Source organism: Myotis brandtii, unplaced genomic scaffold (genome assembly GCF_000412655.1).
Source record: "Myotis brandtii unplaced genomic scaffold, ASM41265v1 scaffold423, whole genome shotgun sequence".
Classification (NCBI taxonomy): Eukaryota; Metazoa; Chordata; class Mammalia; order Chiroptera; family Vespertilionidae; genus Myotis; species Myotis brandtii.
In genome coordinates, this window is record NW_005366214.1 from 2,450,850 (window position 1) to 2,476,157 (window position 25,308).

General features: G+C 38.7%; 1 protein-coding gene across 1 annotated transcript in view; it reads right to left on the minus strand.

Annotated features, from left to right (window-relative positions):
* Positions 1-8,769: 8,769 nt before the first annotated feature.
* Positions 8,770-25,308, minus strand: part of SYT16 (synaptotagmin XVI) — a 138,218-nt gene continuing 121,679 nt past the window's right edge. The window contains exon 7 of the mRNA XM_005874041.2: positions 8,770-14,286. Coding sequence (XP_005874103.1) covers positions 13,973-14,286 — 314 coding nt within the window. The 3' untranslated portion in view covers positions 8,770-13,972. The remainder of the gene's footprint in view (positions 14,287-25,308) is intronic.

The window sequence follows — 25,308 nt, forward strand, 5'->3', positions numbered from 1 at the left end:
AAAAAAAACACACATCTATTTGGGGAATGGCTCATGAACTTGACCATTATGGGCAGCACTTCTACTTACTTTAGCAGAATAAATCAGGATATATTCTTTTCTGTTGTTAATATAACACACCAAATAATTGTCAAATCCCCTCTTCATCTGGGTCTACCTCAAGAAAAATAACAGATGTTGGAAGACTTGAAGGAAAGGTCAAGGTAATCTCAAGATCACAAAGTCGCTTGGTGCAAAACCAGAAATAGAACACCAGTATAAGAGTTTAATCTTTACTGGACTGTTTATGTTTACAGATTTAATTTTTAAATTCTTCAATTCTCCGGGCAAGTGATTAGAGCAAATCTCTCACTAAACAATTTCAGATTTTAAAATTAAATATTAAACTACCATACAATCCACCTTAGACTTCATCTAAATTCTATTCTGCCCTCCTCAAGACAACCACAGATGTGATGCTAATCCTGTCTCCTGCGCCCTATCTGTTTGCTGAAAAGAATGAGATGTTTTATTATGTAGTAGAAAGAACATTAAAATTCATCAGAGCTCCGAGTTGTCAGCCAATCTTCCTCTTGAGTCGTGTCTCTGAATATCCCTGGAGAAACCCTAGGGAAACTGTAAAGAGAGACGAAAGTTTACAAGACAGAAAATGTCACTTGATTCATCAATAAAATGTTACTCAGGATGGTTAAATTTTTTTTAATTACTACAAAAGACTTCAAAAACCAGAGTCATAGATGGCTGTGTCCATTATTTAAACAGGTAAGGAATGTTGAAAGAATGTCAGAAGGTAGCAATCATTTGTCAAGATTTAGGTTCTGCAGATGATTTACTCCATGTTCACACACTGAAAAACCTGTTCCCTCGGCAATATTCTGCTTTTGCTTGTTCAGACATTTTTTTTTAGGATTTGCTTTGGTGTTTTTAACATGTCACATATTAGTATGTATGTATTTACTAGTGCACATACACATGTAGAAATGGTCAACCTTGCTCAGGTTATCAGCCCAGAAATGTGAAGCCAAATGGTCTTTATTTGCAACAGCACCCACTCCACCAACAGAGTTGAAATGCTGCGAGATGACTAGGATGAACAAGTAGAATCCTTAATCGGCCCTTAATGTTCCAGTGCCCCCATGGGTTAGAAAGAACTTGAGCAACAGTGAGCCTGCAGTCAGCAAGCTTTCTTTAAATAATTGCCACTACCACAGCACTTGAAATATTCTTTTTTAAAGGAAAATGTACATGTGCTAGATACTATGGTAGAAGAACCGGATTCCTTTTCCTGTACATACAAACTACAATTCCCAGCAAAAATGTACATGTGCTAGATACTATGGTAGAAGAATCTCACCAAACAGATTCCTTTTCCTGTACATACAAACTACAATTCCCAGCCTCCTTCAATATAGGTAATACCATGTGACTAGTTCTGACCAATGGAGTTTGGACAGCAGTCAAGATGACTACCTCTAAGCCTTAAATATGCATTTGATTCTAAGATCCCTTTTTCCTCCTCCACTTGCAGGGCAAAAACTTTCCTTAAAGGATCTGAGATGGTCCTCAATCCCTCAGATGCTGCTAAGAAAGGAAGCTGCATGGTACCTCTCTGATACTTAGGGTGGCTTATTAGAACAGGTAGCATTAATTACCTCTGCTAATACAGTGTGCCAAAAGGGGAAAGAGATTTTCCCTGAAACATCTATAGAATGTTTTCTATTCTCTTTTGTGTGTTTTGCTTTGAGGACATCAGCCATGCTTTCACTGCTGTGAAGGTGTCTGATCATAATAGCCCTGCCCCACTACTCCTTCTTTGCTGCAACAAAGCCTCATAAACTTATTGGAACTGGGTACACATAGAGGCTCCAAAAAAGAGCCTCTCTGATGAGCAATTACCTACACTTTTTTACAGGAATACCTGTTTTACTTTCTCAGACTCGTCGTCAGATGCAACTTAGTTATTTTTGGTGGTCTTTGCATTTATATAGCTCTTCACTTATCCAATATTCTTAATTTAAATTCAACACTTGAGCATTTGAGTTGACATACATTGATGTATGTACATGTTCAACATAAAAGCCTACAGCACCCTAAAACCAAAATAAGATATATGGATCATAAATGTAATGCTTGTAGTTCTAATATACACATCTGCCGTTGGTATGGTTTTTGTATATACTAAAATAAGCAATATCATTCGGGCTCATAAAATGTGCATGTTGATACTGCAAAACTGTAGCTTTTTTAACATAAAAAATGTCACACATATACATATAAGCCATCTGCTTAAACTTTATTGACAAAACCAGTAGCAGCAGTTTTACAAAATTGGAATGATTTTCAGTTTTGAACAATCGTGAGTTCAGTTGCAGCAGACATTTTGTACAAACTGGGACTAATGCTTCTTCCGTGTTTCTGTTTTAAACAAAAAGCAATTAGAATTTATCCTCATGCATGTAAATATCTAATACAGAAATAGTTTGGGAGCTGCATAAAATATGCTTCCAAAATCATTGTGAGACTGAACATCTGCCTTAAGCATTATTTGTATAAAAAAGAATGTGTAATTCTTCTAATTATGAATTTATTCTTTATCACAGGTAAACAATTTTCTATTTTCTAACATATTTCCAAGGGCGATCTAAAACAACAGTATCACCATGAAATATTTCACTGACTTGCCCAATTAAAATGCAAGACCGAACAGTGCAACAGTAATACACTAAAACGACTGTTACGAAACCTTGAACATTACAAAAAGCTGAAAGGTACTCCAGTTTTTAAGTTTAACAGTTAAAATTTTTTCCAAACCTTTCCCTATATAATAATTATTCACCAGTAAAAGTAATTTTAGAAATGGAGTGAGTCATTACATTCTATCGCTGTTTGTTCAGGTAAGAGCTACAGATGCATTCATGCTTCTGAAGCAAGAGACACCATTAGTCAATAAGTCATCCTGTGAGAAGCATAAGGACACCTGCATGGAATGTTTCAGAACTTTCTAAAATTCAAGTTCAACCCTTTGGAGGAGAAAATGTTTTCTGTTTCTTTCTTGAACCTCTGGACCATCAAGGGGTGGAAACCTAAAAGGGTTCTCTGCTGGAAACCTTTTAAGAGGAACTAACTATGACCGCAGCCAGGTCTGAAAATGCCCATGAAACAAAGGGAGAAGTTTGGTGCAGCTCCTACCTTACAACTAAGTCTGGCCTTAACAACGAATTTGACCAGGAACGCCATCCAGTGACTTAGTCACCTAAAGGAAAAGCAGATTTTTTACTAAATCATGTTATGCTAAACTGTCCTCATAGGTGAAATCCATAAAACTATTGACCACCATTCACAGCCACCATCAACCCAGGACAGTCTGGGACATAGAAATTACTCATTCAAATAAACATGGAATAGAAAAGGCACAGGCTCACATTAAGAAATATTCAGCATCCAGCTGTGAGTAGAACAGAAATACAAAGCACACTCCCTGCTAAGAGCAGTGTGCTTGCTCCATGTGGGGTGAAATCTCCCGAAAATACATATGTTCAAAATGAATGAATCATTCACATTTACATTTTTAATGCAAGCTCTTCAAGGACACCCATCAAAAGTTGAGCTATAACGGAAAACCAATAAAATATTTTAAAACAACAGAGTTGCACACAGTATGCATATGGGGAAACATAAATGTGTGAATGTGAACAACTGTTTCGGATGCCATATGAAGACCCAAAAAAGAAAAAAAAAAGAAATCGAGAAAGTCAGATTTATCTTGTACTATGAACACAAAATATTGTTATGAAATCTTGGATGTACCTTGGAAGTATATTTTTACTTTCTTTCTGTGAGAAAATAAATGGTATTTAGGACGAAAGGATGATGTGGGTGAGGAAAGTCACCTGGAGCAGGGAGATATGGAGAAGCCTGATTTTTTAAAAGAAAAATAATACATTGATTGGAGGACCTTTTTTGGTGGGGGAGGCATCTTTCCAAATACTGTATCTAAATCCCACTTTATGAAAAAAAAGCTACTTAATTGAATACTTCCCTGTACTCAACATTAAATTGTTCTAAAAAGAGAAAAAAGAAAAGTCTCAAAAAGATTGGCAAGCCTGCTGAAAAGATGGGTTTTCATCTGTGGTCTGGGTGTCTGAACAAAAGAATTAGCACCTATTGTCAGAGGTGGAATGGCTAAAGACCATGCCAATGTAACTTTTAGTCAAATTACTAACATTCTGTGAATATAGCTCCATGATGGGCAGAGATCTAAAAGTGTCAATTACTTTGAGATAGCAACATAAAGAAATGATTTGACCTTAAAATAAAAATGATAACATGTCTTACAGTCTTCGAAAACTCTTAATTCTGCAAAGTATGTTTCCATCTATGACCTTGTCATGTGACATGGTGGGGATGCAGAGTGTTTTAGTATGTTAATGAAGGAATGAATGAATCTTATTCTTGCAACAATCTGGAGAAAATAAATGAAATAAGTATCACTATTTCTACCTGACAGATACCCAAATGAATGCTTGAAGAACCCGTGACTTTCATTTTAGAGCTCATTAGGGAAAGATTTGGTACTGGAACACAGTCCTCATTAATTCTAATCTAATAGAATATTCTATCCACAACTGCACCCTCATCTGCAGTAACGCCGGGTTCCACAAGTTGTTGCAGCTACAAAGCCAAGGACAGTCGGTACCCATGTAAATAATGTCAAAATGTTCATCAGATATTGATTGCCCGTCAGGCCTCCCCATTCACCCGGTGTGATTATCAGTGTGATCACTGCAACATCCATCCACTTGCTCATTCAGCTCTGTATTATCATGGGTCATCCTCCACTCGGAATTCAGAGCTGCTCTATGAGCCAGATGCTTACATACCACTTTCAAATTTGTACAATTGACGATGACAGGGCACAACCACAAAGCTTCCTTTCTCTGGTCAAGAGTGGGAAGTCATATAAACCAGTAACAGAAGGTGCTTTTCTATCATGAAGAAGTAATAACACAATTAGCACTTTTTATCAACATACACTTGAATCACTGCTCAGCAACAGAAAACACAACAGAGTCACTAAACTTGGGAATCCCATCTCAGAGCCTACAGAATGTTCTCCGTTTAGATTCCATTTGGAGGGGAAAAGGCTTAGATAGGTTAACATAAATCATGAAATTGTGATTTCATTAATCTCCTCACATGTAAAGCAAGCCCAATATCAGGTGAAATAGATTCCAGATCGGAAGTTGCTCCATTTTATTTGATGAATCACATGAATCAATCCAGCTATTTTTCTTGAGAGCATGCACGGGAACAAAATGTACCATAGCAATTAGAACTGCAAACAAAGGTAAATAAACAAACGGATACAACCAGACAATGAGATATTATTCAGCACTAAAAAGAAATGAGCTATCAAGCCATGAAAAGACATGGAGGAAGCTTAAAGGCATATCAGTAAGCGAAAGAAGCCAATCTGAAAAGACTATATACTGTGTGATTCCTTCTGGAAAAGGCAAAGCCATGAAAACAGTAAGAAGATCAGATTGGTGGTCGCCAAGGGTTGGGAGAGGGATGGAAAGACAAAGCACACAGGATTTTTAGGGTAGTGAAACACCAAGAATGAAACCAAAGCTAAACTAGGTGGTAATAATGTGTCAGTGTAGGTTCAGAGATAGTAACAAACACACCGATCCTGGTGTGGGATGTTGGTAGAGGCGGAAGTTGTGCAGGTGTGGATGTAGGAGCTCTATAGAAACTCTCTGCACTTTCCACTCAGTTTTGCTGTGAACATGAAATTGCTCAAAGAATTAAAGTTATTAAAAATTTAAAAAGTAAAGAGATCGCAAAATTACCATCATGCTTTTTCCTGAAAATATAGGTCAAATCTTATTCCAATGAATGTTATTACACAAATTCCTCAGTCACAAGAAAGTGTGCAATACTAACTTATTCATAAACTTAAAATCTGCCATAAAATCAAATTTTAAAATTCTGAAAAAGTCTTTGTATTTCATAGTAAAGTTTAATTTGTAGCTGCATTTGTATGGTGGCAGAACAAAAGACTGCATTATAATTTGGTGTAGTTGTGAATTAACAAAGATTATTATGGGTCACAGGAAAAGGTGGCAAAATTAGTAAGTTTTGCTCAAGGTGCCAATTACAAGGAACTTGACAAAGAAACTCTTAAAAGAGACATCTGGACAGAGAATGGGAATATATTTATACAGGATAGCATACATGAAAATATTATTTTAGTGTACATGTTCCTCATCAATCCGTTCGAATTGGCAGCCTTCTGATATATTTTGCCAAACATCAGGTCTTCATCAAATAAGAGATGTGAATTTTTTATTATGGGTTGTCCACTGAACAACACTAAAAAATTGTCTTCAGTAAGAATTTTTAGGACATTAAAGATTCTGATTTAACTCACATGGACTGAGCCATGTTCAGTAGATATTTGAGGTAAGTTTTTATGATATCAAAAATTACAAGCAATAAATCCATTGGCAAAACTTCTATTTTTGTCTCCTGCTATAAAACTGAAACCATTAAGAGTTAGATTCAGGCAGGTTTAAATGGTTTGAGACCAAAAAACAATTATTGGTCAACCTGCCAAGGTAGGGACAATTCCAATGTTGACTTTTACCCATGTCATCGGGATGCCCTAAATATGTTTAGTGCATAATATCTAAGGCAATTTAATCAGAGGACACAGAGAAGTAAGCAGGGTTCTTTGTTCACACCATCACCCCTTTATCTGGTAGCTACTGTCTCCAGTTCACTCAAAGAGTAAAAGGTAGCAATGCCTTTCAACTATCAAAACACAGAGCTTGCAAAAACGGTGTCATATTTGTTTGTATACACCTAGCATTCCAGGGTCTAACTCACTTCCTTGAAAAGGTGATTTAATATACAATTATAAACATAAAAAATACTAAACACCTAACTTCTATTTCGTGCCATAACTCATTTCATTACTGGAATGGGATGCTACATTGCTTCCTTCAGATGCAAAGCACATCTCTTTATTTTGAAGGGAACCATAGACTGACACAAAAGTGTATTTCTTAACTAGAAGCAGAAATACATTTAACAGGGGGCGGGGGGGAGAAACCATTACAGAAGTATGTTAAGCCAAAAAGTAAAGGATAATAAAAGATCTTATTGTTTACCTAGAGGACTTATCAGGATCTAGCTGTGTGTGCTTTTTGAAAAAAGGAATATTTAGAAACAAAAATGATTGCTGAACTCAAACTATTTTACACATCTGCTATTCTCCAGCCCCTAGCCCAGAGTCTGGGGTATAATAATACTTAATAAATATTCTTTGATTCTGTTTCACATAAACTAAAATAATAAACAATAGCAAGTAGATACTTTAAGGGGAAAATGAAGTAAACAAAAATAATGCATAAATATGGTGATACTGATAGGAAGGCAGCCACTTCACATCCTCAAAATGGAATAGGTTGCCTAGCTGGCATGGCTCAGTGGTTGAGATCAACCTATAAACTAGGAGGTCAAGGCACATGCCCGGGTTGCGGGCTCAATCCCCAGTCGGGGGCATGTAGGAGGCAGCCGATCAATGATTCTCTCTCATCATTGATGTTCCTCTCTCTTTCCTCTCCCTTCCTCTCTGAAATAAATTTTAAACAATATTTTTTAAATGGAATTGGTAACATTGACATGAAATAAACAGCATAAGTGAGCAACAGAGAGCAGGGAGCAACATTCTGCTGGTGGTTTCATTCTAGGAGGTCCGCAGGCCTCCGTGACTGCCTCTGTGACTGTTCTGTGAAGCCTCGGCTGTTTCACAGGTTCCACAGTGGCCACAAATATAGCTGATCCTTGTCTGTGCATCTAGGAGATTGCTTTGTGACTCAAGGGAAAGACAAACAGTCAAAGCCCTATGAGAGAGGGAACTCACTCAAAGCCTGCGGACATCCCCAGGCACCTAACCAAAGCCCGGACAGCAACTCTCCAGAGAAAATCTTGTATGATACAGAGAAAAATCAATGTGGAAACAAGTCCAAAGGGGCAGAGGACGGGCCCAGTGTTGTTATTGTTGATTCTGTTTGGAGGTTACATATAAAATGTTAGACTTAGAAGGAACTTTATGAAGGCCCTCCGTTCTCCTGTAGACAGAACCCACAACTCATGCAGATGTTTCTATTTTTAAAAACTTCCAAAGATGATGAGTTTGTGATCTCCTTGGTGATTCCCCTTCCAACATGACCAAGGATTACTTCAAGTCTCGGGATTCCTAGATGTTTTCTCCAATAAATACAGTCAATATATTTTATCTCTTTCTAATAACCCATAACAGGGAAGTCTACTTTTTATGGCACATGAGTAGACTAATTGAACAATTATATGTTGGCAAGCACTGCTAGTGTTATTATGATGACTAATGCTTCCATGTGTTGTCACAGCCCAAAAAAAAGATGTTAAGTTCTGAGCTATCCCAAAGTGCATGGTGCTAGACACAAGAAAATCCAATTAATACATTTTTAGTTAATTCAAAACAACCTTCATATAATTCTCCTTATATCTTAGTTGAACTCTCTCCACCTTGATTCAGGGGGAATCTCTGACTCTGCCCAGTTGGTCAAGAAAAGAAGGAGTGCATTGTCCTCGTGGCAAGAATTCATGTCCTGGATAGCTGTTACTAGAAATCACTCTAAAGTCTTCTCAACTCCCCACCAACCCCTTTAACTTCCCTACATGCTGAGTTATTCCCAACTAAAACCCCTTCTTCATATTTCACCTGAATTGGGAAGCCCAGAACTTGAACCAGCATGTTGGCAATTTGGCAATATTGGGAATATAGCCTTACACGTCCCCATCCCACAAGTAGACCATGACAGGCTCATGGCGCCTGGTTATGCTAAATTTGAGGAGATTCATTATTGACCACTTATTTAGATCAAAGGTCCACAAAGCTTTTTCTAAATCCTCAGGAAACTCGCCTCTTTACTCAAAGTTTGAACACTTGATCACAACTGAACATACTTTCTGTTCTATCAGTAAGTAACTCTTAAAACGTTTCAAAAAGAAGTTAGTGTCAACTCTAATAAAATTCATTTCATTAAATCTCTTAAGGGAAACAGTGATAAATAATTGGTCCTGAATAGAATTTTCCAGTCTAGCCAGTTCAGTGAGTTTTGATAGCTGCATTATTATATCATTTAAAATTTTTGCCTATAAGGAAATAGTATGGATGTATAATATTGGCCAAAAAAAAAAAAGTGAGTGTTACCTGTTTTGAGAAGAGTGTCAGTATAGTGCCACACCACTTATTTTAGTTTTTCAGATCAAAGTTGAAACATGTCTGCAAATTGCCCTCTTCGCCAATTCTTTTGATGGTGACAAGATGCTCTGTCCAGGTACAAGTAATAGAGAAGAGCTGGGGACAAGGAGAGGCCTTATGTGTGATTTATTAAGATGTGCATACAAGCACTAAAATTTTGCATCTCCTTGAGATGGGGGAGGAGGGGCAAAAAAACAAAGATTTTGTTATTATACCTCATAGGGGATTTATTAAGGCTCAAATCCTCCATACACAGGCTATCACTTCTAAGGTTGCCCCAGTAGGACTTCCTTTCTTTACAAATTCAGACTAGCTCCATGAGCCTAGCCTTTTAAAAGTATCTGGACATTTTTAGTTTTCCTCTAATGTTACCATTACTTTCACTAGAAATAGAAACAAATCTTAAATTATTTTTTTTTCTTTTTAAAGCATGATTGCGAGGGGGAATATGGAATGCTTACTATATGCCAGACTGTGTGGTTAATTCTTTAATGTCTTTTTCAAAACTTTATGAGGTAGATATTATTTCCATTTTCCAGTGGAAGAAAGAGGGACACAGGCTGGATAAGTAATTTTCAGAAGGCTACACAGTTAGCAGAGCTCCACCCAAACCCAGGCTAAGACCACAGCCTGTGCCAACTCCTCTGGGTTGTGTTAGACCAGCCTCATTTCCCTCAACTTTGTTTTGTAGAATTCTGCAAGATGTGAAAAAAATGATAGCTAGTTAGCCTGAAATGTCTTATGGATTCTTAGTTTACTCTTCTTGACTCTATGCTGGTAGACACTGAAGTTCTCCAACTTATTAATTCTTTCATTCTTCCATACATATGATATAGGATTGTTTGGTTTTTTATGGCTTGCATAGCTTTTTTTCTTTGGAATAAAATAATGACTTTTTCAGGGCAAAATACTTTTGCCACTTCAGGATTATCTATCAGTTACTTTTGTTGTGAATCAAACAGAGTGGAACGTATGTTCTTTAGTCACAGTTTCCTCAAAGTTAAGTGGAAATGATGCCCCATGAGCTTTGTTGTCATTTCCTTATTATTAAATAATATGCCTTCATTTGGTGTTAGGTCATCTACAAGTAATCATTTCCTCCTCAGTTATCTGATCTTAATGTAGTAAGTCCTCTGTTGCAAAAGGATAGCCAGGCTTAGGGGAAATCCACAAGTCAAAGTCCACAATGAACCATAATTTAATCAATTCACTGGCTATCAGAGAAGCTCTTTCACGTAACCTGATAGTAATTTCAGCTTAAATAATGCTTCACTTGAAAAGAAAAGAGTTTTGATTCTCAGATAAGACGGTCTAGTGCAGCCAGGATGTACAGCACAGTTACTGCCCAAGAGGCATCAACAAGTTGTAAAATATTGCGCAAGCTGCCTGAAGCACCTAGCACTACAGAGGAACTCAACGCTTGAGGTCAATTATTGTCTTTGAAGGAGGAGCAGAGTGAATGAGTGACAGCGCGGTACCATACTCTCTTTTCCCCTTGAAACCGTGGTGAGGATTCTTTCTCAAACTTTGTACAGGGAGAATGCTGAGTGTAATACATCTAACGGCATTACAAGTACTTCTGTTAGGGAGGCAAGGCCTCCCTCACAGTTATGCAACATCAGCAAAGTCGGTCCCAAACAACTGAGCATCACACTGGGACTCAGTGAGGGGGTCAGTAGTGAGAGAGCAGGTGCTCAGCTGCCTGGTGAATGGCCCATTTACAAACCCAACAGTAGTCAGAGGGTAGCAGGGAGCGCAAGAGCAGCCACCGTGATGGGTAAAACCAGCACTTCACAATTCAGTGTGAACTCTGCCCCGCAAGAAGGCACACTAGAGGGCCAATTTCCATAAACCCGGTGCATGCATCTCTCTCAACAATCTTATTTACAAAGCACCTCTTCAGGAAAAATCATGGCGAGAACAACTCATGCAACAAATACTGGTGCTTCCTCAATTGCAATGTCCCTGTGAGATATTAGTTATCAGCTAGATATGTAAGAGCAGCTTTTTCACTTCAGAACCAACTAATTATCTCTCCTAACTCCTTTGAAAAGCAAATGTAGATGTGAAAGCTCGAGTGAAAACCATGTGAAATACATCATGTCTAGACTGCCAAGAAAACCAGGGAGTTTAAGTGCACAAAATCGAAAGATCTTAGTAAACCAGAATTTCAAATCAATGTAAAAAAAAAATCCAGCCTCAGATTTTCATGTGTCTTGTCATTAGCATTTTATATGTGTGCATCAGTGTTAGGGTGGATGCTGCTGCATATTAAAGGCGTGCATACATCCCACACGGTGAGTAGCACCAACATTGTAAAATTATAAACACTAAAAGTGCTTTTCAGGCATCTCTTCCCTTCAGATGCTGCACATTCCTGCAACTGTATGTCCTTGGCAGACCACTGGGAAGCAGATCACACACACAGATACCTTCACTACACCAGCAGAAACCCTTACAAAGGGGTGGGTCCAGGCAGCAGACAAGGAAGTGGAGGTGATTCTTGGTCACCGTGAGCAGACGGGTGCAGCGAAACATAGGGCAGGAAGATATGAGGGGAGGAGGGAAGGGGATCCAGGACTGTCTGTCCAATATATGCAGATTTTTTCAAATGTAAATTATAAAGTGAATGCTGCTTTTATGTGACTGCATAAAGGCAGGCATAACAAGGCTGCTCTACTTCCCTTTAAACACAAGCACATAAAGAGAGTAAGGGATGTGAAAAGCCAATTCTTCGTGCCGCTACTTAATCAATTGCACTCAGTTCTGCTCGATGACACAGCCACACTGCAAAGACCACTCAGCAGTTAATGGATATAACGTTGGAAAAGCACTTTGAGGTCTTCCCAAGGAAGACAGGGGGTAAAAACCCAGAAGGGCACGGTTTTATTACTTAGTAACTGAAAGGCATGACATGTGAAACTCCCGTGACCTGAAAAGAAATGAAGATATTAATTTATTTTGCTTATTCTGATTATTCTATATGAAAGCACTTCTTTCCAACGTTGGAACGGAAAAGCACGGTAGGGTTATCCTCTGCCCTAGGCTGGTCTTGTCGGGATAACCATCACAGGCTGTAAGGAATAAATATGTTCTTCCAGTGTTACAGCCTACGTTTACAATCTGTCCAAATGTAGAGCTGAGGAGGAGTTATGTGTTTTTAACTGTATACATCCATCACTAGCTATCGCTCTTCCCACAGACAGCAAGAAGTCAACAGCGAAACACAAAAGCTAAAAATAAGTGCCTGGGCAATTGCTCGGAAGAGCTGCACACGGGCGCAGTGTGACATGTGCACACATTCCTTCCCTTTGTCTGTGACAGCCGATTTAAAGTAATTGAAATTAAGGGCTCAGATCTAAGAAAAAAATGAAATAAACATGCACTGCACAGCTATGTAAAAGTCAGCTGGAAGTAAAATTTCATGCTCATAACCACACAACGTCACTGTTCCAAATGGCACGTGCCCAGAGGCAGGCAGTGACTATCACATGTTGCTGCAAATGCCATGAAATATGACAATTATAGGCACATCAAATGCTGCAAGAAAGATTTAGTGTCATTCCACACAAGCTGGAAATATTTCTCCACTCACCGGTATTTTAACACATTCATTTCTAAGAGTCCGTCGAATCGACACTATTAAAGACCCACTGTTTACAATTTACTATGCTCTACCGATGGAAAATACTGCATAAGAAGTATGGTTCACATGCAGGTGTACATTCAAAATATATGTCTGAATATGTCATTGCATATAGAAAAAAGTATAATGTAAAAGGAAAACACTAGATTCAGAAAAATCAATAAATCCATGACTTAACTAGGTAGTTTTGGTTTTCTTCTCGTTCTGCAAGAATTTATTAGGTGAGAAAAAGAGCATAAAAACCTTGGAAGTTACAAGTCTAAAATATATTCAAAGGAGACAAGTGGTCTTTCAACAGTCGTTTTTGAACTATTTTTTAGCTTCAAAATGATTTAGCTAACCAAACCTCATAGGAAATAACAATATATTCAATAGAAAGAGGTATTTAATTAATACAAATTTCTTTTATAAGTGCACGTTTATGACATTTGTTTGTTAGGTAAATAAGTGAGGGCGGGTTTGAAAAAGAGAAAAATGTGAAATAGGAGACTATGGGTGACAGTTACATTCTTCTTTGAGTGTCTGACTCATTTCTGTATTTTGGAGTTTTTTGCACCATATTAAGACAATTCTGATTTATACGCGTAAGTGGTTACAAACAATAACATTTAACAGCTCCCTTGCAATCTGAGGTTACTGTTCGAGCAAACAGAAGAGAGAGCAAGAGAAGCTTCATCCCACAGCCTGAACCACCTCAATAACCTATTAACACAAATTAACTCGTCATCACTGCTTGCAACTATGGTAACATTTTCCACATAGTTGACTGTATATGTAGAATTTTTTTTAAAATCACAATACTTAAATCCAATTCAAACCTTGAGAAAACCAAAGATCTCCTCTCCTCACAGCACCCCCACCCCCCACACAGAATGTTCTAGTGGTTAGTGGAATCCAATCCCTATTTGAAAGCCTGTCTTTAAAGAGCCTGCCAGCATACACTGAGTTGGTGTTAGAGGTCAACCACTAGGCTCACCAAGAGGGGTGTAGCATAGAGACACCTGTGGGCAAACCTAGGATTCGAGCAAGGTGTGCCATCTGCAGACCTGCTGGCCTTTGGTCTCCTTCATTTCCTCCCAATGGTCTTGTTCCTCCTCTCCACTACTGTTTTGACCCAGAGCAATCCAACCAATCATCTCTTTACGCTTCATAGTGCGCCTGTTATAAATGGAGATCATCAAGGTGACATCAGAGAGCTGAAAGAGGGCCACCTGGAAAACAAAGGTCTCCTTATAGACAGGATTGGGCTGACCACGTCGAATGGACGTCTTGCAGCGGAACATCTCTTGACCCACAGAATTGAGGAGAAAGAGCTTTCCATATGTATCTAAGAAAAAAAAAACACACAATGTAAATGAAAAAAAAACATCAGTGCTTTCAGTTTTGCTGGACTAGTTCACACACAACGGAAATGAAAAAAACATCAGTGCTTTCAGTTTTGCTGGACTAGTTGTAATATTTACATGGGCAGAAAATTTTTCCTTTTCACATACTGATCAGTATCCTTAGGCCTGGTACTTGCCATGGGACTAACATATTTTACATGAGCGATTAAGGAAAGGGATTATTACCTGGAAAGCATCATGTTTCATGCAGCCCACTGTTGGGCACCTTGCCGATGTTCATAAGGAGCCCTACACATGCAGAAGTGTACTATATACACACACAGCCATAGATACAATCGTGTTTATGCACATGCTTTTTTTCATTCCCATTTTATTTATGTAACAAGATAAATGTGTAGATTTTGCTCTATACATGTTTTCCTTTCCATTGTCAAAATACTGTTTTGTGCCTGAGTTAAAGAGTCCCTTCTTTTATCACGTGTACATATTCTTTGGACCGCCTCATCTACTCAATGACAACTACCAACTCTGGCTTCAATGACAACTACTAAATCCGTCTCTCTAGCCTAGATGTCTCTTCCAAGCTCAGGATCCAACGAATACTACATTTCTCTTCATGGACATCCCACACACATCTCACACTCATCAGGTTCCCAACTCAAACACTCGCTGTTCCACTGTTCCCCATCTCTCATAACATCATTCCCTCAATGATCCAAATCAGTAATCAGGACTGCATTTTTTGACAAGACTGGCTTCCTCACCCTGGTCCAGCCAGTGAATCACCAAGTATTATTGATTCTACCTCCTGAGTAGTTCCCCATCCACCCACTTTTTTGCATCCCCAATGCCACTGAACTCTCAGTGTACAGCATAAGCTCAGATCTCAGCATCTCTCACCTGCATTCCTGCACACTTGCTCACCAAACACCAGTCACTGGATAAGGCAATATTTGTAAAATGCCTATCTGGTCATGTCACTTTCACTAATAAGCAAAAACAAACTTGTCAATACTTCCCACTCGTCTCAGGATACAATTAAATTTATTTATATAGACTAAATACTTGGGCCCTGTTTATCTTCTAGTCTTATTGCACACCACTGTTGCCTTTACAAATTGTAATTCAACCACTTTGAACTACCTTCATCCCTCCAAACCCACCTGCTCTCTTTCCCTTTCACTTTTACACAAGTTATACATGTCCCAATATCCCAAGTGATACCCACCTTCACATGACTTCTATTCACTAGTTTGGTTTGGACGTTACTTTATCCAAATTTCCTGACCACTCTCCCTCCCCACCAGGCCTAGTTCAGATAACCCTCCAGAGGGTCTCATCAAAATCAAGTTTTACAGACATAGATACAGAGAACAGACTGATGGTTGCCAGAGGGGAGGAGGGTTGGAGGAGTAGGTGAAAGGTGAAGGGACTGAGAAGCACAGATTGGTAGTCACAAAGTAGGCAAGAGATGTAAAACACAGCATAGAAAACATAGTCAATAGCATCGTCATAACCATGCATGCTGCCAGGTGGGTACTGGCAATATTGTGGGGAACACCTTGCAAAGCATATGATTGTCTAACCACTGTGCTACCCACCTGAAACTAATACAAAATAATACTGAATGTAAACTGTAATTGGAAAAAAAAAATCCTGTTTTAGCTTCTCTCAGCACTTATCACCCAGGATTTCATTGCTTGTTTACTTGTCTGCAAGACTCTCAGTACCCCAATGGTAAAAGGAGGAATTGCCTTGTTTATTATTGTATCCAAAGCCTGCCCCGGGGTCTAACATGTAGCACACATTCAATAAGTATTAAGTATTTTATAATGAATGTTCATGACTAGCCAGGATGCTCAACTTCTCTTTGTTCTTTTGGTCTCAAGTTTTTCCAAACTTGCAAAATGCAGCTTATTTGATGATCCTTGCACTAGTATGCTGTAAAATGGTAACTAGCCTCATATATTTAGTCATTTATAGAAAGGAAAGAAAATATCCAAATCACTGATAGAGCCTACTACTTTTGCTAAAATTATTGAAAGGATCATTACGAAGAACATCATTCCTAAAACAATTATATTTTTAGGAAAATCACTTATCAATTTCTTGACTTTTTTCTTAACTACGACTTTTACCACTAACTTATGTATGCCCTATTTTAAAAAAAATCCTAAATGCTAAGGTGCTTTCCAAATTCTATTGTTCTGTACATTCTGTACAGACTGAAAGCTGATTTGTGTTTACTGCTCACTTTCCCATCTAAAACCAGTCAAACCTTTTACAAGTGTAAACCCAGGTCTCTGTAATCTACGTAGAGGAGAGCATTGTAGGATGGGAAACAAACTACAACCTGCGGTGTTCTTTCTATGTTGATTTTTTCCTATCCTGGTTTGATGTGTTGTTTTATGCACTTATCCACTGAGAAACACAAGGTGTGAAATTACACTTCAGGTGGGAAAACACTTCTCTTTCTCAGACTCGGGCTCTCCACTCTTCAAACTGCTTTACGGAAAAGCTATCAGCAAACCAACAACGGGGGAGTGAATTAGCATTGCTGCCTCTGTAGGGGCTACATGATTCCCGAAGGAAAAGTTCAATCCCGCCACCAAACTGCACTGGGAATTCTGCTGCCAGGGTGGCAGTGGGAACTGAGTTAACCTTGCAAGCAAGGACCTGCTTATTTCACAAAGAGAGCAATTTCAAGCTTTATCCTGTCGTAAGACTGTTTTCTATTTACGAGAAAGGCCACCTCCTACCAAGCCACCATCCCTGAATTGTAAGTGACAGGAAGGGGAAATAATAATTTCATAAATCCAGTCTGCGGACACCTGGCCGAAGAAAGGAAATGGTGCTGATCATTCTGGCTCACAGGGGAACCTTTATCAGCAGGAATGATGTGCTTGCTTTTCAACAACCTGACCAGAGGATGAGGGCATCCTGCTGTGTAGAAGAGTGGGGAGCAGGGCTTGGGTCTTTTGGGGTTCAGTGACTTATTCTGATGAGTACCAGTCCACACGGATAGAGAAAGGTCCACCGAAGTAAATAGACAACTTAACTGAGCTCTTTTTTAATTCTTTGAAATTGATAATACTTGTTACAAAACAACAACAAGCAATATTTTATCTTCTGACGACGAGATAGAAAGTCTCTGTGTCTCTAGTAACTTGAAACGATGACCCAAACACGGAATGGGTCACGATCCCTGAAGTGCTGGATGCTGTTCTGCCAACTCAGTTCTCCAACTGCTTTACCCGCACTTGTGCCATATGTGGGGGAAAAAAAGTGTAACAGCACAACAGTCCCCCCTCATCTCCCATGGTTTCAGTTACCCGTGGTCAGCCACGGTCAGAAAATGTTAAGTGAAAATTTCCAGAAATAAATGATTCATACATTTTAAAGTGCATGCCATTCTGAGGATCTTGATGAAATCTCCCACCATTCCTCTCAGTTCCACGGGGGAGGTGAGTCATCCCTTTGTCCCCAGTATCCAGGCTGTACACACTCCCCACTGTTCGTCACTTAGAAGCCACCTGGGTTATCTGATCCACTGTTGCGATATCTCCGAGCTTATGTTCAAGTCACCCTGGTTTTACTTAATAATGGCACATTCACATAGCTTTTATTATAGTATATTGTTCTCATTGTTCTACTTTATTACTAATTTGTTAATCTCTTACTATGCCTAATTTATAAATTAAAATTTATCATAGGCATGTGTGTATAGGAAAAATATAGTACACGTAGGGTCAGTATACTATCCATAGTTTCAGGCATCCACCAGGGAGCGTGGAACATATCCCCCGCAGTAAGGGAGGGCTCCTGTACACACATCCTCAATGTGTCACGGCACCAAGTACATCTCTTGGAACTCAGAAGTCATTTTCCCCAAGAATCAATGTGATACCACAGTGGCTATTTCTATAGCCCATACAAAAAGCTACCCCTTTGCAGCATGACAGTCTACCACCTGGTACAACAAACACAGCCTCAGGATGGGGGCAGGGGAACCATGATATTCTGGGCATGGGAAAGAAATTTTGTCATTTGAATTTATTAACAACTATCAAACATTTTAAACATATGTAAAAGAGTAGAGGATAATAATACACATATTCAGTACCTACCCAGACTTGTAATATTTAGTATTTGTCTTATTTACTATTGATCTTTTTGCTTTTTGTTTGACTTTTATGAAATAAAATATTACGATTAAAGATAATCTTGAGTATCCCTCCTTGATCCTGTTCAATTTTTCACTTACAGGTAACTAATATCCTGGGTTTGGACTGCATCATTTGCATGTATGTGTTTATTTTAATTTTTAGTTACTGATTTTAGAGAGAGAGGAGGTGGAGAGAGGGAGGGAGGAAGGGAGGGAAATAAGGAAACATTGATTTGTTATTCCACTTATTTATGCATTCGTTGGTTGCTTTTTTTATGTGCCCTGATCTGGGATAGAACCCACAACCTTGGCATATCAGAATGACACTCTAACCAACCTAGCTACCTGGAGAACCTTCATGTATGTCTTTAGATTTTCACCCTTTACGTAGATGAATGTTGGATTTTCACAATGTAAGTAAAGAAATTCAAAACATATTTAACAGTATTTTGCACATTAAAAAATATTTAACATTTTAGCTTATGTCTTCCCAAAACTTATTTTTTTCATTTGATATTAAATTTGTTATATTATCTATGGGGCGCAGTTACAGTGTTTTGGCCAGGTTCAAGCCTCAGACTAATGAAAGGACAGGGTCCTCTCATTGCCACATGCAAGTCCCAGCTGGAGGGCAGGGCCCTCCCAGCACAATCATAGCCAACGGCTGTGGTTGTAAGCTTGAACCTATGGTCCAAACACATGGCCCCACGTGCCTTGTGGTAGAGTTCAGGTGCATATAGTTGAGTGAGGTTGAAACTCACGAGAATGCTGTAAACAACGTGATCACGCCCCTACTTTGCCTCGTGGCATCTGCTATAAAATAAAGACACGGCTTGTGGGCGCTGGCATTGTCTCCTCATCAGGGAGCAGCGTCCCACCGAGACCCAGCTTTCATGCTCTTATCCGTCTTTCCTTAATCCTTTCACCCCCCCACTCAGTTTACCTTTGGCCACAACAATTATCTATATTGATATATAAATCTGATTCATTTATTTTAATAAACTACAGTGTTTAATAAACTACAATGCACTTATCCCTACTTTTAATGAATGGATATTTAATTGTTTATAATAACCAAGAATTGAAAATAGTTCAGGGAACATTTTTCTATATTTTGCATTGTACCAATATTTGAGACCCTTTCTAGTATATACCCAGGAGTGAATTACTGGCTTTTATAAATTTTAGATACAGAATCATTGTTATGTTTCCTACTAGTATCTTTTCCCTACTTGTAGTTTATCCTTTTGCTCTGTTTATAGTACATTTTGCAGCATAAATGTTTTAAATTTTATGGTATCAAATTTATCAATATTGTCATTTTTAGTTGATTATTTTTAAACAAAATTAAGAAATTCTACCCAAACTCAATAGTCTCCTGTATTTTCTTCTATAAGTCTTAAGAATTTGTTTTTCACATTTGATCTTTTTTAGATATAATTGACATATAACATTGTTAGTTTCAGTGTACAACATAATAATTTGACATATGTACTAGTATATATAGTGAAACTAGAGGCCTGGTGCATGAATTTATGCACGGGTGGGGTCCCTCAGCCTGGTCGGTGATCAGGGTCGATGGGGGGTGGTGGTGGGGACAGCCGGCTGGGGGGAGGGACCACGCAAGGTTGGCTGGCCAGGGGAAGGGACCACAGGATATTGGCCAGCCACAGGAGGTTGGCTGTGGGAGTGCACTGACCACCAAGGGGCATCTCTTGCATTGATCATCTGCCCCCTGGTGGTCAGTGCACATCATAACAAGCAGTCAACCAGTCGTTCGGTCAGTTGGTCGCTTAGACTTTTATATATATAGACTAGAGGCCCGGTGCACGAAATTTGTGCACTCTGAGGGGTGTCCCTCAGCCCGGCCTGCGTCCTCTCATAGCCTGGGAGCCCTCAGGGGATGTCTGACTGATAGCTTAGGCCCAGTCCCTATGGGGAGCAGCCCTAAGCCATCAGTTGGACACCCTTAGTGCTGCCCCAGAGGCGGGAGAGCCTCCTGCCACTGCCGCTGTGCTTGCTAGTCATGATCCCGGCTTCTGGCTGGGCAGCACTCCCCTTGTGGGAGCACACTGACCACCAGGGGCAGCTCCTGCATTGAACGTCTGCCCCCTGGTGGTCAATGTGCGTCATAGCAACCAGTCATTCCACCGTTTGGTTGGTTTGCATATTAGCCTTTTATTATATAGGATGATTACCCATGGGTAAGTTTAGTTATCCATGACCACATATAGTTACAAATTCTTTTTCTTGTGATGAGAACTTTTAAGATCTACTCTCTTAGCAGCTTTCAAACATACAATACAGTAAGTTAACTATAGTCACCATGCTGTACATTACATCCCCAGGACTTATTTATCTTATAGCTGAGAGTTTGTACCTTTTGACCATTTTATCCCTCACATCTCCCACCTCTGGAAACCACCAATGTGTTCTCTGTATCTATCTTAAAAAAAAAAAAAGATACTACATATAAGTGAAATCATACCCTATTTGTTTTTCTCTGACTTACCACATTTAATTTTTAATCCACTGAAATTGATCTTTGTGTGTGGTGTGAAGTAGGGGTCTAATTATTTTTCCATATGGGAAGCATTATCATTAAACAGTCCATTATCTCCCCGCTGGTTTGTAATATGTCTGTCAGATATCAAGTTTCTAAGTTTGAGTGTCTTTCCCTAAGCCTGGTAATATTTATTATCATCATTTCATAATATGTCTTGATACTGTTAAAAAGAATCCCTCTATCATCTTTTTAAAAACCAAGTTATTCTAAGTTTTTGCTTGATTTAACTGGCTCTTACATATGAATTTTAGAATCAGCTTATCAAGTTCTTTTTTTTAAAGGGCAAAACATACCAAAAAACACTGTTGGAATTTTGATTGGGATTATATGGGATATATAAATTAATTTGGGAAAAGTTGTTGTTCTCATAATATGAAATATTCTCACCAATGAACATGGTATCTATTTAGTTTCCTTTTGTGTGTTTTAGAAAGTTTTATAATTTTTCCATAATTTTCATACTCATATTTTATAGTTATCATATATATATGTAAATGTATATATAGCTTAAATATTTTGTTGCTGCTGTAAATAGTGATGTTTAAAAACTCTACTCTTTAATTGTTCCTGATAACATTAGAAAACAATTGATTTTGTATAAGAAACGTCTTAGTTTAAATTTGTAGATTTTCTTTTTTTAATATATTTTTTATTGATTATTTACAGAGAGGAAGGGAGAGAGAGAGTTAGAAACATCAATGAGAGAGAAACATCGATCAACTGCCTCCTGCACACCTCCTACTGGGGATGTGCCCGCAACCAAGGTACATGCCCTTGACCAGAATCGAACCCAGGACCCTTCAGTCCGCAGGCTGACACTCTATCCATTGAGCCAAACTGGTTAGGGCTAAATTTGTAGATTTTCTTGTATTTTTATGTAAATAACCATATTTTTTTTCTTATTTTATTGCATTGCCTTCAGCCTCTAGCCTAATGTTGAATAAGAGATGCTGGTGGGAGCCTTATTTTGTCCTGACTTTGAAGGGATTTCAGGATTTAAGAATGATAGTGAGGCCCTGGCCCTGGTGGTGCTCAGTGGTTAGAGCATCAGTCCACACACTGAAGGGTCCCGGGTTTGATTCCTGGTCAAGGGCATGTACCTGGGTTGCAGGTTCAATCCCCAGCCCCGGTCAGGGTGAGTGCAGGAGGCAACCAACTGCTCTCTATCTATCTCTCCCCTTCCCTCCCTCCTTTCCACTCTCTCTGAAAAGCAATGGAAAAAATATCCTTGGGTGAGGATTAACAAACATATATATGGTGTCCCCAAAATATATATACACACACAATATGAATAATTACAAAGGCAGTGTTTATTAAAATACAGTTCATTTTCAAAATTGAGCTATCAGCTGTTGAAGTGTGTATACATTGTTTGGGGGCACCCTATATTTTCTTAAAATGCCCACTATTGAGGATAAGCAAGTTCCCTTCTGTACCTTATATTAGTTGTTGATATGCAATACCATTTCCACCTTTCTAAGCTCTTTCCTGTACCAAAGGGGTGTAAAGCCATAAAACTACATTTGCCTAAATCTCTGGCCTATGAGAACCCAGCTAGACTACACTAATGAAAGCTACATTCATGAGACTGGAAAGGGGAGCCGTGACTGTAGACGCAGGTGCAGCCACGTGTGCAGCATTAGAAGCCTGCAAAGCAAGGGTTTGCCCACGTGTTCAAACATCCTTGTGAGAATCACCCCTTTTGTGTGTTCACAGCTCACAGACCAGATAGGCTTCTTTCCTGTGATACCTGAACTTCTGGACTTCCTGAAGAAACCCTGCCGACATTTCTTCCCCAGGGTTAAACCCTGTGATAACTTCCAAATTGCCTAGAGCATTTTCCTGACAAAATCAGCCTGATGTAGTAATCAGTAATCTGAACTGGAATGTGACCATAAAAAAGAAAAAAAAAAAAGAATGGGCACCAGCCTAGAAGTTGGTGCCAGGTGATGAAGAAACTAATATCAGAGGCCAGAACAGCAGAGATCCATAATCCATGTTACATGATGATAAAAACCACCATCTGCTAGAACTCGAAGGAAGAGCATACGCCTAATGAGCTTGCTGCTCCAGGAGACAGATTGAAAAACAGAATGTTAAAAGTGAGTATTCAGTGCGACTGGCTTCATTGGGAGGTGCAGGGCGGTGAGAGGTAAGCCTGGGAAAGAACTGACCGGTATGCAAGGGGAAGGGAAAGGAAAAAGAGAGCATGCAGGAATTCAGACCCTTTTGTGGTTGGAAAGGCTGATTGCTCCTAGACCTCCAAATAGTAAGAGATGGACAATGGTTAGCGATTTAGGTCAAATACCAAATTAAGATATAGGCTTCTCACCAGATTTGAGCTGACTGGACCATGTGGCTGAGTTCCGAATAGCAGAATATGAGAAGAGATGTTCAGTCGTGGCTATCTTCAACCACTCCCACCAAGAAGTCTCCCATGCTGCTTCCTCCCCTTTCATGGCAATGATGGAGCTCACATGTGAATGTGCTACTATCTCCTGATTACAGAGCCTGCACTCATCACAGATTGGAGGAGTCACCTGACTCACTTTGGAAAGTGATGCAAGAGAGAAATCAACCTGCCCTAACCGGTTTGGCTCAGTGGATGGAGCGTGTGGTCTGCGGACTGAAGGGTCCCATGTTTGATTCGGGTCAAGGGCATGTACCTTGGTTGCGGGCACATCCCCAGTAGGGGGTGTGCAGGAAGCAGCTGATCGATGTTTCTCTCTCATCGATGTTTCTAGCTCTCTATCCCTCTCCTTTCCTCTTTGTAAAAAATCAATAAAATATATCTTTAAAAAAAGAGAGAAAAATCAACCTTTGCTGTGTAAGCCACTGAGACTGTAGGATATATTTGTTACTGTATCACAGCCGAGTCTACACTAATACACTTTTTATTATTCATCTGCTAAGAATAATTATTTTCTCAATAATGGACACTGAACTTTATCAAAAGCTTCAATTGCACCTATTGAGAAAACCATGTTTTCTCATAAATCACTTAATATGGTGAACTACACCAGCAGATTTTCTTAATGTTAAATTTTCCTTGCATTCCTGAGACAAGTCCAATGTGTTGGTTATTAGTTTGTTTTTTCTCTCTCATTAGGATGCTAATGAGTGGGCCCAACATAAACTGCAGTGTATGTGAGAGGTTGGGGAGAGAAGAAACAGGGAAGTATTGAGTAGTAGAGAAATATTAATCTAATGTTATATCTATTTTTATATAGCAGTTCCTTTACATTTATTATTACCACTGATATATATTTTTTTATATATTTTATTGATTTTATACAGAGAAGAAGGGAGAGGGATAGAGAGTTAGAGTTTTTTCTCTCTCATTAGGATGCTGATGAGTGGGCCCAACATAAACTGCAGTGTATGTGAGAGGTTGGGGAGAGAAGAGACAGGGAAGTATTGAGAAGAGAAATATTAATCTAATGTTATATCTATTTCTATATAGCAGTTCCTTTACATTTATTTTTACCACTGATATATTTTGATTGATTTTTTAATTTTTTTATTGCTTAAAGTATTACAAAGAGTAGTACATATATTTTATTGATTTTTATTATGTTGGTTTGTGCTTTCTATCTATTCTGAATTTTCTATGCTTTTAAATATCTTTTTCTGCTTTCTGTTGTATTAACTGAAGTTTTTTATTCTGATTTATTCCCTCTCTTGGTTTGAAAGTTGGATTAAAATTTTAACATGTACACCTCATTTAATGTCTCAAATTAATCAGTATCTCTTAAACAACATTAGGACCTTAGAATTCTTTGATTTCCATCTCCTCTTCCCATACTTCATGTTATTTCGGCCTAGAATTTTATTTCCACTTCGTGGTTGTACTCCCAATATTGGTCATTTTTCGTACTATTGCTGTTTTTTTATTATGCAGTCTACATATGCTTATATTTATCTACATGTTTACCATTTTTTGTTCATTACTCTTCCTTACACGTCACTTCTTCCATGTTCAATTTCCTTCTTCCCAAAATACATCAGTTAGTAGTTCTTTCAGTGATAAAACCTTTCAAACGTTTTGGGAAATATCTTATTTTTCCTGTACTTGAACAGAATTCTAAGTTGAGAATGTTTTTCTCTCAGGACTAGAATGATATTCTCCCCAAGCCCTCTGGCTTCTATCATTGCTGTGGAGAGGTCTGTCCTCTGTCTTACTGTTATTCTTCTGCAGGTAACTGAGTTTTTTATTGCTATTTTTTCCTTTTTATATTGTTACTAGAGGCCCGGTGCACAAAAATTTGTGCA